The sequence below is a fragment of the Palaemon carinicauda genome, chromosome 21 (genome assembly GCF_036898095.1).
Source record: "Palaemon carinicauda isolate YSFRI2023 chromosome 21, ASM3689809v2, whole genome shotgun sequence".
Lineage (NCBI taxonomy): Eukaryota > Metazoa > Arthropoda > Malacostraca > Decapoda > Palaemonidae > Palaemon > Palaemon carinicauda.
The window spans coordinates 123876910-123894409 of NC_090745.1; the positions used below are offsets into that span (position 1 = coordinate 123876910).

The 17500-nt window shown below is 42.4% G+C and overlaps 1 protein-coding gene across 4 annotated transcripts in view; it reads left to right on the forward strand.

Moving 5' to 3' along the window:
- The window catches only part of LOC137615476 (A disintegrin and metalloproteinase with thrombospondin motifs 6-like), a 438455-nt gene that overhangs the window by 217173 nt on the left and 203782 nt on the right, over positions 1-17500 (forward strand). For all 4 annotated transcript variants that reach the window (XM_068345383.1, XM_068345386.1, XM_068345384.1 and 1 more), the window contains exons 3-4: positions 733-923; positions 4165-4353. In XM_068345383.1, the coding sequence (XP_068201484.1) occupies positions 733-923; positions 4165-4353 (380 nt within the window). The remainder of the gene's footprint in view (positions 1-732; positions 924-4164; positions 4354-17500) is intronic.

Sequence of the window (17500 nt, forward strand, 5' to 3'; positions counted from 1 at the left end):
ATGGTCTTTCACTGTCTTGTGGTAGAGTTTTCTTGCTTGATGGTACACTCTGTAACACTATTCTATCTAATTTCACTTCCTCTTGGTTTGTTAAAGTTTTTATAATTTATATATAAAATGTGTATTTTAATGTTGTTACTGTCCTTAAAATATTTTATTTTAATTGTTAAGTACTGTTCTTGGAGTTTTCCTTGTTTTCATTCTTCACTGGGCTATTTTCCCTGTTGGAGCCTTTGGGCTTATGACATCCTGCTTTTCAAACTAGGGGTGTATCTTAGCAAGTAATAACAACAACAACAACATCAACAATAACAACAGCAATTAATAATGATAATAATAATAATAATAATAATAATAATAATAATAATAATAATAATAATAATAATAGACAATGTGACAAGGTAAAAGGACAAGTACCAGAAATAGTAGATTTACAGAAAATATTTAAGAAACGTGGGAAGTAATTACTGAGAGATGTCGTGAATTGTCCAACCCTGTTCATGGGGATATTCAATTTATGTGTTTCTATTTATCCCAACGCCCAAGTATTTAGAATAAGTTTTCAGAAAAGAAATAACAACTGAAGAAACAGGAAATATGAATGGTGTAAATTTACAGATGAAAATTATGGAATAAGAAAAATTACTTTGGTTGAATTTTTATTATTGAGAGAGAAATGTGAAGAGCAAATTCCAAAGCTAACATTTTTTTTATCTCTATTCGATCTGACAGCGGAGTACGCGGCATCACTGGCCGCCTACGAAGTCATCACGCCCTTGCGGGTGGACCGTGACGGTGGATTCTTGAGTCACCGCCTCCACCAGACCCACGACGCCCACACTAGGACCAGACGAAGCGCCCACATCGATGATGAGACCCACGATCTCCATTATGTTGTTACTCTGGATGGAAAAGAACACCAGGTAAGTTTCTCTCTCTCTCTCTCTCTCTCTCTCTCTCTCTCCTCTCCTCTCTCTCTCTCTCTCTCTCTCTCTCTCTCTCTCTCTCTCTCTCATTGCCACGACTGTTTGGTACCTTTAACAGTGAGGCATTTGTTGACCGAATGCCCCAATGATAACAACTTAAGAAATAGATATCTGTTGGAGGGTCGAAGTGAGGATGGCAGATTCATCTTTGCCAAGATTCTTGGACATGATGTGTCCTACTATGCGAGCAGCGTTTTTAGATTTATTTCAGAAGCAATTCTTCTGGAAACTATTTAACTTTTACAATGACGTCTTAACTTTTATGCTTTTAATTGAATATTCTTTTATTTTTATATATAATAAATTATATCGGCGTCAATGACCTTCGATGTCAGAAAGCCAGAAAACTTTAAATCAATCAATCAGTCTCTCTCTCTCTCTCTCTCTCTCTCTCTCTCTCTCTCTCTCTCTCTCTCTCTCTCTCTCTCTCTCTCTCTCTCTCTCTCTCTCGTTATTCAAAATAGCAAATACTTGGAATAGACTACTAGTGGATGTAGTAAACAGTAACACGGTAAATGAGTTCAAGAATAAGTTAGACAAGATCATAAGAACTCTCTAAATGTCTGAAATAAATCCCTCTACCAAAGAGCAAATGGAGTCTCCGCTGATCTTTGAGACATCCAAAATCCTTGTAACTGCTTGTAAAACTCTCTCTCTCTCTCTCTCTCTCTCTCTCTCTCTCTCTCTCTCTCTCTCTCTCTCTCTCTCTCTCTCTCTCATAAAGGGATAAATTCAAAGGTTAAACATGATTGTTATTATTGTTATCTGTAGATCAATTGTTATATTGTTAGTTACTCGTAGTGGAAATGAATATAAAAAGGAAGAAAATGGCCTAGGAAATTACATAGCTTATTAAGATTGACTTGATATATATATATATAGTTATTTTGTATTTTTATAGTAAAGATAAAATTGTAATAGCCTTCAATAATATCACGCACAACAATACTAAGAAGCTATATTCCTCTAAATATAGAGTTTGCACTGCCAGTTTGCATTAAGCGGCCTTTTTATTATTTATAGTTTTTGGTTTATTTTCTCAGTTATTAAACCTCTTCATAACTTGGCTTATTCTATTACTGTTCAATAAAACGTTGGCCAAGGTCATCTTGACCCCTGTTTCAGAATTACACATATATCAGAACCACGTCTTCTGCATCCTTGGGTGATATACTTTTAGATGATTAATTAATTAAGCTGCACATAACTGTTTTCCATCGAGAAAGTAAAAAAAAAAAAAAAAAGGAAATATGGGAATCTGCATCCTGCATAATCTTACCTTTTTGATGTGAAATTTTTTCAGGGTATAATTTTGACAAATTCTTGAGTAGATTATTATTATTATTATTATTATTATTATTATTATTATTATTATTATTATTATTATTATTATTATCCCCGGCAACGAAGTTGTAAGGAGATTTTGTTTTAAACCTTGTTTGTGTGTTTGTTAGTGAACACCTTCTTGGTCAAAATTCTAATCTTAGAGTAATGAAACTTGCAGGGGTTAACTGTTATGTAAAAAACTGGAAACGATTAAATTGTGCAAGGTCAAGGTCACGGTTAAGCAAAATGTCCAATTTACATATTTATCCATAAGTTTGGACATCGTTGTCACAGAGACTTTAAACTTAGTTCATATTTGAGTGTTTGAAAATCCACGCCAATCAATACATGTTAAGGTCGAAGGTCTAGGTCGTGTCCAAGGTCAAAGTCAAGTAAATGGTCAAATTCCGGTCATCAACCATACGGCCAAAATTTAAATCGTAAAGTAATGAAACTTACGGAGAACTGGAAATTATTAAATTTTGGAAGGTCAAAGGTCAAGGTTACAGACGAGCAATGCTTCCATATCACGTAATCAGCCGTAAGTTTGGACATCTTTGTCACAGAGACTTCAAACTTGGTTCATATTTGAGGGTATGAAAATCCATGCCATATGATACATGTTATGGTGAAAGGTCAAGGTCAAGGTCGAGCACAAGGTTGAGAAATAAGCCGCTACGGCGGAGGTCTGCACTCTACTTAGTGTCTCTCTAGTTATTATTATTTAGGGAAAAACAAGATTCACATTCACGTTGCTTGAGGGTATACTATTCGATTCGTTTCCTTATTTCCTTTCCTCTTTGGGCTATTTTCCCTGTTGGAGCCCTCGTGCATATACCATCATGTTTTCCCAATTAGAGCTGTAATAATAATAATAATAATAATAATAATAACAATAATAATGATAATAATAATAATGATAAATTATGATAATGTTGCCAAAAGAGCTTAAGTTGAAGCAAAGTAAAAGAAGTTAAACAACTCCTTAGAATAAAAGGTAAAAGGCAAAGGCAGTAAGCGACATTACTAAGAGTCTTCAGTAGGCTATTGTCTATAGCTCACTACTCCAGGCTCACTGTTGGCAGTAAACACTCCCACCGCTACCCCCCCCCCCCCCTCACCGCTAAGTGGTGTTCTCTTTGAATCAGGTAGACAAGTTTAAATAGTAAGTTTGGGAAGGAGAGATTGAATGTGTAGATATAAAGCTTTCTTTTCCTTTTTCTTTTTTTTCTTAAATGGAATAAGCCTTTAGTTTTGAATTGATATATTTGTTATTTCTAAACCCTTTTTGTGTATCTTTATAGAATTTAAGTTAGATATTGATAACTTGAGGTCTTTATATCCTTTTTTACCAAATTCTTCAGTAGTTATAGATATATTTTTAAGTGAAACCATTTATATATATATATATATATATATATATATATATATATATATATATATATATATATATATATATATATATATACATACTTTATGAAAATATGTTTAATGCCTTCATATTTATTTAATTATTTATATAAACCAATAAGAATTAGTATTATTTTGTAATTTGCAATGTTCAAATGAATACTTTTGTAAAAGCATGAACTGTTAAAATACCTCAATTTTCCATCTGACTTCAATATACCGAAGTTAAAGAAATCCATTGAATACATAATTCTTTTTTTTTAATATCTTGTTATGCATTTTTTTATCTTCTCCATTCACTAAAATGTTCACTTTCATCAAGCTTGTCATTCTGCCAAAATAATGTTCTTGTTTACCCCTTCGGACATAACCCATTGGCTCACTGTCTCACACACGCTTTCTCTCTCTTTCTCTCTCTCTTGGCGATTGTGCCCGTTGGCAGGTCTCGCTACGGCCCAGCAGACAGTTCTTGGCGCCACACGCCGTCGTGGAGCGACGCCGGGGTGGGGGAGGTGCCCAGACCACCACTCCGTCTCTACAGGTGGTCGGGACCCGTCCTTCCTGCCACTACCGTGGGTACGTTGCGAACCACACCTCTTCCAGGGTTGCCATATCCACATGCGATGGACTGGTGAGTGTGACATCTTGCTTTTGTTTGTGTTTTTTGGATGTTTTTATGGTCTGATATTCTTTTTTTTTTTTTTTTTTTTTAATTGAGATTGTGCTGTTTTCCTCTGATTCGTGTTAATTTTGATTTAAGAATATGCATTTTTTTTTCATTTTGTTGAGGATTTTTATTAGAATTTTGCTTTTTCTCTTTGGTGTTAATTTTTATTAAGATTTAGTTTTTTCCTCTTTTTGTTGTTATTTTGATTAGATTTGTACATTTTTATTAATTTTGATTACATTTTCTATTCGGTGTTAATTTTGAATAAGATTGCTTTTTTCCTCTTTTTGGTGTTCATTTTTGTTAAGATTGTTTTAGTATTAGCCCAGGTTAATTTTTACGTGCGAGTAATCAGGTTAATTTTTACATGCGAATAAACAGGTTAATTTTTGGGTGCGAGTAATCAGGGTAATTTTTACGTGCGAGTAATCAGGTTAATTTTTACATGCGAGTAAACAGGTTAATTTTTGGGTGCGAGTAATCAGGGTAATTTTTACGTGCGAGTAATTAGGTTAATTTTTACATGCGAGTAAACAGGTTAATTTTTGGGTGCGAGTAATCAGGGTAATTTTTACTTGCGAGTAATCAGGTTAATTTTTACATGCGAGTAAACAGGTTAATTTTTGGGTGCGAGTAATCAGGGTAATTTTTACTTGCGAGTAATCAGGTTAATTTTTACATGCGAGTAAACAGGTTAATTTTTGGGTGCGAGTAATCAGGGTAATTTTTACTTGCGAGTAATCAGGTTAATTTTTACATGCGAGTAAACAGGTTAATTTTTGGGTGCGAGTAATCAGGGTAATTTTTACTTGCGAGTAATCAGGTTAATTTTTACATGCGAGTAAACAGGTTAATTTTTGGGTGCGAGTAATCAGGGTAATTTTTACGTGCGAGTAATCAAGTTAATTTTTAACCGAAGCTTTGTTCAATTTGTGTAATTTATTACGCGTTTATCAAAGATGGTTTCCTTTTTTTTCGTATTCCAAACAATTTGTTTCCTATTGATTTTTTAATAAATTTTTTGGATAGATATCTGTTTTTGGTCTGATTTCTTTCCATTTTATCATATTTTCAAATTTTTTTAAGTAGGTTTTAATGTTAGTTTGTTCCGTAACCCAATACAAACCATTGCTATTTCCATGGGGTAACATTTGGCGGAGCTGAATGACGAGCCATTAAAATTAAACGAGGGTTAACTACCCCCTTGCTAATTAGCAGGGGTAGGGAAGGGGTAGCTAGCTACCCCTTCCCCCCTCACACACTGTGAATAGCTCAATTCACTTTTGGCTCGGACAGTGATCGGACGTCTCCGTTCCTGTCCTCGCTTGGCCAGCCATTATTGTTGTTTTGTCTTTACTTAACTACTTACATTTCTTGTACTCATATATATATATGTAACATATTTTATGTTTACGTATATATCTTAGTATAGAAATCAGTAAGTTTCCTTTTCAGTGTTCACGCTTGTGTGTGTATGTACGATATCTCCGTGTGGCCGCCGGCAGTCAGGCCTCTAAGTAGTAGTTCATGGTTCACGATCTCCTGGAGCTCGTTCACCTTTACTACATTTACTATAATTATTACATAACTCCTCTATGCGGGTGGAGTTGCAACGCTGTGCTTTACAATTATTTTTTTATTACTTGTTATAAATCTAATTGTTTTTTGTTAACTTCAGTTTGTAGAACGTTTCCCTTCGGGGTTGTTCGTTCTTACTTTTAGTGAACTTTTTTAATGGCATAGCGTAACTGTTTAATTCTGTTTTGTTACAGCTTTCGCCAGCGCCCTACCCCCCTCCTTCCCATGAGTATAGGTGAGGTGGAGGGCGCTTGCCCGTTATGTAATTCTTGGGTTTTTTCCCTCGGGTTCCTCTTCGGAGTCTTCCCGGGGGAATGAATGTTAACTAATTACTGTTCATTTTTTTTCACAGTTAATGATTTGCTGTTCGTTTGCCTATGGGTCTACGAAGCAGAGCTGTCTTGTGGGTTGGATCTTCGTCAGGGGCGTGTCTCTCCTCCTGGAAGTCCTCCCGTGATATCGACAGCTCCTCAGTTCATCTTAGAACTCGCAGGAGGCTCGCCTCCTTGGGTGGGGACACTTCCCTTCCGAGGGAGGTTCCTTTCCCAGGTTTTGAGTAGTTTCTCTTTCGGGGGAAACTTCTCTTACCTTAATTTATATTGTGCAACTATGCTCTTGGGGCTGAGCGGTTGCATCTGCGGCTACGTTCAAGGGGCTGAGCAGCTGCAGGAGTGTTTCTTCCCCGTGGGGGAAGCTCTCCACAGAGATCCCTCTTCGGAGGCCTCTTGTTGCTGTTGTTGCTGAAGGCTCAGTCTCCTTCGGGGGGCAGTTGAGTCCTCCGGTCTCTCCTGCGAGTGTTTCTTCCCCGTGAGGAAAGTTCACCACAGAGACTCCTCTTCGGAGGCCTTCTGCTGCTGTTGTTGCTGTTGTTGCGGAAGGCTCGGTCTCCTTCGGGGGGGCAGTGGAGTCCTACGGTCTCTCCTGCATGTGTTTCTTCCCCGTGAGGGAAGTTTCACCACAGAGACTCCTCTTCAGAGGACGGATGACCCGTCTTCCTACCCAGAGGGCGCCTTCGCTTCGCCCTCTGCGCGAGAGAGGTCTTCCTTCTCCCTACAAGGGAGTTAGGAGGCGCCTCTTTGGATCTTCGTCTCCTCCCCTGTGGAGGATCCGTCTCGTCTGGAGAGGATCGTCACTGCAACTTCCTGCGGATCGTTCGCGATCCCCTACACCTACCAGACCTCCCTTCGCCGTTCCTGGCTGCTGACGTGCTTTGGGCGCCTACGCAGGGTTCCCCTGCGCGCCACCTGCTCGCTTGCGTGCAATGGAGCTCTAGCTCTCCTGCTCGCCAATGCTCGCCAGCGCTCACCTGGGCGCTCTTATCTTCCAGAGAAGTTACAGCGCTCTCCAACGCTCCAGCGATCTCCTGCTCGCCAGCGCTCACCTGGGCGCTATCCAGCGCTCACCGGGGCGCTCTCCTGCTCGCCAGTGCTCACCTGGGCGCTCGCCTGCTCGCCAGTGCTCACCTGGGCGCCCTCCTGCTCGCCAGCGCTCACCTGGGCGCTCTCCTGCTCGCCAGCGCTCACCTGGGCGCTCTCCTGCCCCAGCGCTCACCTGGGCGCCCTCCTGCTCGCCAGCGCTCACCTGGGCGCTCTCCTGCTCGCCAGCGCTCACCTGGGCGCTCTCCTGCCCGCCAGCGCTCACCTGGGCGCTCTCCTGCTCGCCAGCGCTCGCCTGGGCACTCTCCTGCTCGCCAGGACTCACCTGAGTGCTCTCCTGCTCGCCAGCGCTCACCTGGGCGCTCTCCTGCTCGGCAGCGCTCACCTGGGCGCCATCCTGCTCGCCAGCGCTCACCTGGGAGCTCTCCTGCTCGCCAGCGCTCACCTGGGCACTCTCACCTTCCAGAGAAGTTGCAGCGTGCTCCAATGCGCCAGCGATCTCCTGCTCGCCAGCGCTCTCCAACGCGCCAGCGATCTCCTGCTCACCAGCGCTCTCCAACGCGCCAGCGATCTCCTGCTTGCCAGCGCTCTCATCTTCTTGAGAAGTTGCAGCGCTCTCCAACGCCCCAGTAATCTCCTGCTCGCCAGCTCTCTCCTGGGCGCTCTCATCCTCCAGAGAAGTTCCAGCGCCTTCCTGATGCGCGCACTGCGCACCATCATTCTCCTGCGCTCAAGCACTCGCCCGCGCGCAAGCACTCATTTGTGCTTGTGCCTGATGCGCGCCCTGTGCGCCCACGCTCGCCTGGTCCTGATGAACGCAAGGGTTCTCCTTTGCCTTGCTTCCGCTCTGCTGATCGCCCATTGATGCCTGCGTGCCCTTCTATTGCTGAGCGCCTTCTTATTTTGGCGCAACCGCGCCCACGATCTTCTGCAGCTCGCCCTTCACGTCCGCATGCCTTGGTTCCTGCAGACCCTAAGAAGGGCGCTCGCTAAACGCGCTCTTCTGGCCGACGTTCTCCTGCGCTTCTGGACTTAGTCAAGAGTCTGAGCGCCCGCGCACCAGCGCTCCTGCGTGCCTACGCGCATTCACACATGCGCGCACATGTTCTTTCTGGAGTCCGTGCTCCTACGCGCCCACGCTCCCCAAGGAATCTCCTGTTCCTGTCCAGCCAACGCCCGCACGCCTGCGCACCAGATGTCCCCAAGAAGACCTCCTGGGGATGGGAAACTTAGCTGCCATTCCACCAAGAGGAGAGCACAGCGAGTCAGAACATGCGTTCTGGCAGGTCCTTGGATTGATGAGGGAGCTCAACAAAATCAAGGATCCGGAGACAGCCCCTCGCGAGGGGAAAGACACTGTGCTTGACGAGGTCTTTGGTGTCCAGAAGCCCCCCAAGACTAGTGTGGCTTTGCCCTGGTCTAAAGGGGGGAAATGCGCCAGAGACAAGGTCAAAGCTCAACTCTCCGGTCTGGCCTCCTCAGGACGTTCTTCTGCCGGGTTCAAACTTCTCCCACCTCCTCTAGTCCAACAGAGGAGGTATTTCGAGATCGACGGGGAGTCTTGCATGTCTCTCCCACTCCATCATTCCATGGAAGAACTAGCAAAGGGAACTTCTTTCGAGAAGCTCTCTACCCGGCAGGTGACGTTTGCAGCGTCAGAGACCCAAAACCTGGGAAAAGTCGCGAAGTGCCATGCAGGCAACTTCGTGGCTTGATCTCTGGCTTGGGTCTCTGGGCATCCTATTGCGATCCGAGGATCTGTCCAAGGAGAGCAATAGGAAAGCTTTGGAGACCTTCCTCTTCTCGGGCTCTCGCTCTATTGAGTTTCTAGCCCACCAGGTCACTAACCTGTGGGCCAACATGATCCTCAAAAGACGCGATTCAGTGTCCGAGAGGTGCCATCCGAAGATCCCCACTGCAGACGTCAGCAGGCTCAGACACTCCTCTAATTTTGAAGGGGAGTTACTGGAGCCTCGTGACATTGAGCAGACGGCTGAGAGGTGGAGGAGATCGAACCAGGACTCTCTCCTCCAAAGGGCCCTGACATCTCGGCCCTATAACCTCCAGCCCCTCAACAACAACGTCAACAGCAGGCTCGCAAGACACCTAAGCAGGTTCCGGCAGCTAAGACAAGCGTGTCTAAGCCGCAGTCCTTTCAGCCGAAAGACAAGACGTGGCAAGTCCTCTAGGGGTAGAACTCCTAGAGGAAGCGGCAAAGGTCGCAAACACTGGGAGTGGCAGTCCTCCCGCGTGTCCACCTGTGGGGGGATGCCTAAAAAAGTTGCGTGCAGAGGTGGCAGCAACTCGGGGCCGACCCTTGGACGGTCTCTGTGATCGGTCAAGGGTATCGCATCCCGTTCACAACATCTCTACCTCCCCTGACAGCGAATCCAGTGTCGTTGAACTCCTATGCCTTGGGACCACCAAAGGGGTTGGCCCTCCCGGCAGAAGTCGAGACCATGCTCAAGAAGGATGCTCTCCAGGAGGTCGACGATGGCTCCCCAGGCTTCCTCAGTCGACTCTTTCTTGTAAAGAAGGTGTCTGGAGGCTGGAGACCGGTCATCGACCTCTCAGCACTAAACAAGTTTGTCATACAAACTCGTTTCAGTATGGAGACAGCGGACACGGTCAGACTTGCAGTGAGACCACAAGACTTTATGGGCACTCTGGATCTGAAGGACGCGTACTTCCAGATCCCCATCCATCCGTCTTCCAGGAAGTACTTAAGATTCAGCCTAGACGGTAAGGCCTACCAGTTCAAAGTGCTGTGTTTCGGTCTCTCCACGGCACCCCAGGTGTTCACCAAGGTGTTCACTCTGATCTCGTTGTGGGCTCACAGGAACGGCATCCGTCTCCCTCGTTATCTGGACGACTGGCTAATCCTGGCAGACTCGGAGTCGACCCTTCTGCGACACCGAGACAGGCTTCTGGAAGTTTGCCAAGATCTAGGGATCTTGGTAAATCTCGAGAAATCCTCTCTGTGCCCTACGAAGAAACTGGTATACCTAGGCATGAAACTAGACACGATTCTCCACAAAGCCTTTCCATCAGACGGAAGGATAGCAAGGCTGAGGAAGGTAGCAGAACCTTTCCTCAGACGAGAAGAGCTTCCAGCCCAACTGTGGTTACGTCTCTTAGGCCATCTATCGTCTTTGGTTCGTCTTGTTCCAAACGGCCTCCTCAGGATGAGATCCATCCAGTGGCGGCTGAAGTCACGATGGAATCAGGGAAACGATTCCCTGGACTTCCTAGTTCCCATAGGACCTTCGGAACGGGCGGATCTTCGATGTTGGCTGGACGATGAGAACCTACGGAAAGGAGCAGATCTTCTCGTCCTCCCCCCAGATTTGACTCTGTTTACGGACACGTCAAATCAAGGGTGGGGGGCCCTCATTCTGAACCAAAGAGCCTCAGTCCTTTGGTCAGAATCGGAAAGGTGCCTCCACATCAACCTGCTAGAATTGAAGGCCGTTTTTTCTGGCTCTTCAACAGTTCCAACAAATCCTGGCGGGCCACTCCGTGGTGGTGATGAGCGACAACACCACAGTAGTGGCTTATATCAACAAGCAGGGAGGTACCTTCTCGCAGCAGCTATCCCATCTTGCAGTAGAGATTCTGAGATGGTCTGAAACCCGCTCGATCTCACTGTCAACTTGCTTCATTCCTGGCAAGAGGAATGTCCTCGCCGACAGCCTCAGCAGGGCGACGCAGATAGTGAGTACCGAGTGGTCTTTGGATCCTCAGATAGCCAACAAAGTCCTGACTTTGTGGGGTTCCCCGACTGTAGACCTGTTTGCGACAGCCTTGACTTTCAGGCTGCCCCTTTACTGCTCTCCAGTCCCGGACCCCAAGGCTCTCTGGCAGGATGCATTTCAACACAGGTGGGACAATATGGACGTCTATGCCTTCCCACCTTTTTGTCTGATGAGAAGGTTGCTCAACAAGGCCAACCTATCGGTCAACCTCTCCATGACTCTCATAGCTCCGCTATGGCATCATGCGGAATGGTTCCCGGACCTTCTGCAACTCCTAACGGAACCCCCAAGAGAACTCGCTCCACGTCACGAGCTACTCAGACAATCACATTGCAACATCTTCCACAAGGCCGTAGCTTCGCTTCGGCTTCACGCCTGGAGACTATCCAGCGACTCCTCACGGAGAGAGGATTTTCTCAACAGGTTGCAGACAGGATGTCTCGACACCTGCGAGAATCCTCTGCTAGCGTCTACCAGGCGAAGTGGAAAGTCTTTTGTGGTTGGTGTCGTGGAAGGGGTATCTCTCCGCTCGATGCCACTATTCCAACAATAGCGGAGTTCCTTGTATATCTTCGGGAGGAAATGCGCCTTTCGGTCTCGGCGGTGAAAGGCTATCGCTCAGCCTTAAGCTTAGCCTTCAGGCTGAAAGGAGTAGATATTTCCTCTTCGTTGGAACTTTCTCTACTCATACGCAACTACGAGCTTACTTGCCCCAGTCGGAAGTCAGACCCCCTCCTTGGAACGTGGTTCAAGTGCTCAGGGCTCTGAAAAGAGCTCCCTTTGAACCATTACGCCAGGCGTCTGATCGCCTCCTAACGTGGAAGACGGTGTTCCTACTCGTGTTGGCCGCGGCCAAACGAGTAAGTGAACTTCATGGTCTCTCCTACGACGTTGCCCATTCAAGGGGATGGGGGGAGGTAACGTTCAAGTTCGTCCCTGAGTTCATTGCTAAGACTCAAAACCCTGGGGTTTCGGATCCAAGATTCCACTCCTTCAAGGTAACGAGTCTACGTTCTGTAACAAGTGACCCAGACCATCTGTTACTGTGCCCAGTCAGGAGTCTGAGGCGCTACCTCAAAAGGACAGCTGCAGCCCGTCCTCATGTGCAAGCTTTGTTTGTGAGCATAGGGAGGACAAAGAGGAGGGTCACCAAGAACTCCATCTCTTCATGGATTCGCAAGGTGATAAGCAGCACCTTGAATCCCGACTCTCCTCCGTCATGTCGTCCCAGAGCTCACGACGTCAGGGGTGATGCTACTTCCCTGGCCTTCAAGAGAAACTTCTCTGTGACGCAGGTTCTACAAGCCGGGGTCTGGAAACGTCAGACGACGTTCACAGCCCACTACCTGCAGGACGTGACCCACAGGAACCTCGATACGTTTTCTATCGGTCCTGTGGTGGCTGCACAACAGCTGGTCTAACCTCAGGCTCCTTATTGGACAAGTAGCAGAAGGTTGAGGGCATTGTTACCCGGTTTTAGTCTGCGTGAATGAAAGAGTATGTCTGGCCCATACTTCTTTCTTCATTCTCCCCTCTCTTGGGGATAGCAGCATCCAGGTCTTTGCGCAGCTGACCTCAACCTCTGCAGGTAAACCATGCTTCCTTGTGCTCCTAGTATTAGCCTTAATACTGTCGCGTCCCCCATACCCTGACGAGGTGGTATTGGGAACGTCCTAGCCTAGAGTTCCACAATAAAGAACTCCAGGTCAACTGCCTAGGACGAGTCACGTTATTCTCCTTCACACACATCCTAGTAGGCCGCACGATGGTCAAACATGACAGCGTGCGAGGGTTAGGGACTCCCGTTCCTTGAGTTCTACAACTCGGAATTGGAGTCCCCGGGTAAAGCCGAAGCCAGAAGGCTGGGGACTTTCCGCCCTTCCTAAGGGTAAGTCACCCCATGGAAATAGCAATGGTTTGTATTGGGTTACGGAACAAATGACAAATTTCGTAGATAATTTGTATTTTTCCTACCATACAAACCTTTGCTATTTACGCAAATGTTACCCGCCAGCCCTGACCCCCAAGTCAAGTCCTACCTTTAAGTGAATTGAGCTATTCACAGTGTGTGAGGGGGGAAGGGGTAGCTAGCTACCCCTTCCCTACCCCTGCTAATTAGTAAGGGGGTAGTTAACCCTCGTTTAATTTTAATGGCTCGTCATTCAGCTCCGCCAAATGTTACCCCATGGAAATAGCAAAGGTTTGTATGGTAGGAAAAATACAAATTATCTACGAAATTTGTCATTTTGGATAACTTTCTCTGCATATTCTATATATTTTTTTTTAAAAGTTGGTCTTAAGTCATTTTTCCATATTTGATCTAAAGTTAATTTTCTTATCGGGTCGTCTTATTTATTTATTTTTTTTTTTATTCTTTTTCTTTTGCAATTCTTTTGGTAATTTAACAAATTGTTATTTTTTGTGTGCAAATCTTCAGGTAATGTTAACAATTTATGATTATTTTTTGGTGCAAATTTTCAGGTAATTTTAAGAATGTGTTGTTATTATTTACGCAAATCTTCAGGAAATTTTAACAATTTGTTGTTACTATTTGCGCAAATCTTCAGGTAATTTTAACAATTTGTTGTTATTTTTTACGCAAATCTTCAGGTAATTTTAACAATTTGTTGTTATTTTTTTACGCAAATCTTCAGGTAATTTTAACAATTTGTTGTTATTGTTTGCGCAAATCTTCAGGTAATTTTAACAATTTGTTGTTATTTTTTACGCAAATCTTCGGATAATTTTAACATTTTGTTGTTATGTTTTACGCAAGTCTTCAGGTAATTTTAACAATTTGTTATTATTTGCGTGAATCTTCAAGCAATTTTAATCATTTTTTCATAATTTCTGCCCAAATCTTCATGTGATTTTAACAATTTGTTATTTTTTTCTCGAATCTTCAGGTAATTTTAACAATTTGCTGTTATTTTCTGCGCAAATCTTCAAGTAATTTTAACATTTTATTGTAATTTTTTGCGCAAATCTTCAGGTAATTTTTACAATTTGTTTTATTGACGAATTCCTTTATAAAATCTTTTGGTTAACTTATTCAAGTAGGTAGTTTAGTTATCAGTATATCAGTAGTCATTAAATCGAGTAAATTCCATGCATCGTTGAGACTTGGTAATCAAAAAATCTAACATTCTCGAAAATACGAAAACTAAATCTGTAACATACTCGAATCTTTAACATGTAGTGCCATAGCCTCTGTACCATTGTCTTTCACTCTCTTTGGTTAGAGCGCTCTTGCTTGAGGGTACAGGCACACTATTCTATCAGTAACCTTATTTTCTTTCCTCAATGGGCCATTTTCCCTGTTGGGCTTATAGCATCCTGGTTTTCCAACGAGTGTTGTAGCCTAGCTAGTTATGATATGTATATATTCATATATATGTAAATATATACACAATAATACATATAATATATATATAAATATATACTGTACATAATATATATATATATATATATATATATATATATATATATATATATATATATATATATATATATATATATATATATATACACTCACACACAAACTCAACAAAAACTACAAATGCAACAGTTTCTAATTCACTGCAGGACAAAGGCCTCAGACATATCTCTATTCATGTCTGGAGTTTGGTCAATTTTCACCACCAAGGGAGCCAGTGCGGATTGGTGATGGAGACTTTTATCTCACTGCTCACAACAAACCAACCTATTATGGGTGGCCCTGACCTTTTCGTGGTGAAAAGGTCAGGGTATCCTTACCCCTCTGTCTTATTTTAATGCCCAGTTTTGTAAAACCCAAAGATATAAAGTATAAAATGAGTTTACCCACTACTTAAATATAGCCCTCAATCATCGCTCCCATTACTGGCTTACCGAGCAAGCTTTGTTTGGCAACCAACTTTGTTTTGATTTCTCGCTTTGACCTGCTTCGGTTACTCTGATCTCTCTACGCCACAGTCCGATCAGCGTATCTTCTTCTATTAGTGTGCTTTTTTTCCCATTCGTATGTGATAAAACAGTTGCCTTCTTTCGAAAGTCTATGCTTTGGCTTTTGTGGTGGACAGTAGTCCCGACCGGCTGCCCTGCCTGACATCGCCTAGATCCCGGAGTTACGCTATTTGTCACGACACGGGAGAATGATGATATTTGTAGCTATAGCATATTATTCGTTTCTTTTTATATTTATAACTCATATTTTTCTTTTTTTAATTTATAAATAATGCAGTCATTATGCTTGAGATATGTGCTCTAGTTTTCGTCTTTTTAAAGAAGCAGATGAGGGCTAATGCTCATTTGATCGACTGTTCTTGTGTGTATGTGTATACTGTATATATATATATATATATATATATATATATATATATATATATATATATATATATATATATATATATATATATATATATATTGAGAACCAAGTACTTTTGAATTCTGACTGATATTTGTCAGGTACTATATATATCTATGTGTATGTATTATTTTATATACACCTATCAATATGTTTCTCCAGTTAATTCATATACTTGGTTTTTTTCTTCATTGTATGATATGAATTTGTCACATTTATCTCTACATGAATAGAAATCTATATATATATATATATATATATATATATATATATATATATATATATATATATATATATATATATATATATATATATATATATATACATATATATATATGTATATATATATTTGTGTGTATGTGTGTATGTATATATCCCTTTCCGAGTGAGGATACCTTATCGTGGTGAAAGGTTTTGTGTATCGCCATGATCAGTAAAGCTCTACTAGTCAAGGCCATCTATAATAAGTTGGTTTGCTGTCGGAGGTCAGATAAAAGCTCCCCATCACCAATCCACAGTTGGCCAGCGTAGTAGTGATGAGAACTGGCCAAACGCCAGACATGAATAATGACACGTCTGAGGCTTTTGTCCTGCAGTGGACTAGAAACGGCTGCATTTGTTGTTGTAATATATATATATATATATATATATATATATATATATATATATATATATATATATATATATATATATATAGCTATGACGTTTGTACTAGTTACTCTACGATTACTATATGTAATGTTATATTGGCGTTTAAATATATCTAGAATTATTAGAAAATACTACTTTCACATTTTATATCTCTACGAGAACTAGCACTACCAGCAATCATTCAAAAAAAAAAGTTACAAAAATCACATATTAAAAAAAAAAATACGAAAACTGAAGAAATAAATTAGTAAAAAAAGTATAAATGTCACTTGAACGTTTCATCAGCCGAATTCCTCCGGGATTATTAACGGTTAGACATTAACGAATATGTTTAGTCTGCTGGGTTATGGGAAGAGAGAGAGAGAGAGAGAGAGAGAGAGAGAGAGAGAGAGAGAGATGCTTAATTATTGCCCCAAGAGGCTTAAATAATTGGAATGCGAAATTTATGTAGTTCCCTTGTAAATAGAAAAAAGGGTGTTTATTATAGAAGAGCTACAGTAGTAGGTTGACCAGGGCACCAGCCACCCGTTAAGATACTACTGCTAAAGAGTTATTGGGTCCTATGACTGGCCAGGTAGTACTGCATTGGATCCCTCTGTCTGGTTACGGCTCATTTTTCCTTTGCCTACACAAACAGAATAGTCTGACCTATTGTTTCCATATTCTCCTAGTCTGCATACACATGACAACATTGAGATCTCCAAACAATTCTTTATCGTTTAAGGTGTTAACTACTGCTCTGTAATTGCTCAGTGGCCACTTTCCTCTTGGTAAGGGTAGGAGAGACTCTTTAGCTATGGCAAGCAGCACTTCTAGGAGAAGGACATTCCAATATGAAACCATAATTAAACCATTGTTCTCTAATCTTCGGAATTGTCATAGCCTCTATACCATGGTCTTCACCTGTCTTGGATTAGAGTTCCCTTGCTTTCTGGGTACACTCGGGAACACTATTTTGTCTGATTTATCTTCATCTAATTTTTAAAGTTTTTATAGTTTATCTATGAGAAATATATTTTAATGTTACTGCTCTTTAAATGTTTTTACATAAATTATTTATTACTCATGTAGTTTATTAATTTCCTTGTTCGTTTTGCCAATTAGGGTTGCAGCTTAGCTAGTAAAAATAATAATGCGACCCATCTAAAATATCGGTTGAATATTTAGATAGATATGCATACACACAGTTACAACCCTTTCCACCCACTCCCCCTTTCCTGACAACCACAACACTCTAGTTTGGGAAATTTGTGGGCGATTGTTGTTTTCCGAGTGGTTATCCACTTCTCTATCAGTAACTATAGAAGGAGATGTAAGGAAAACATACCCACACACGTACAAGAAGAAATGACGAATAAGCTTCCCACCCGGTACATGGATTAGCAAGACGCCAGGGACTCAGGGAA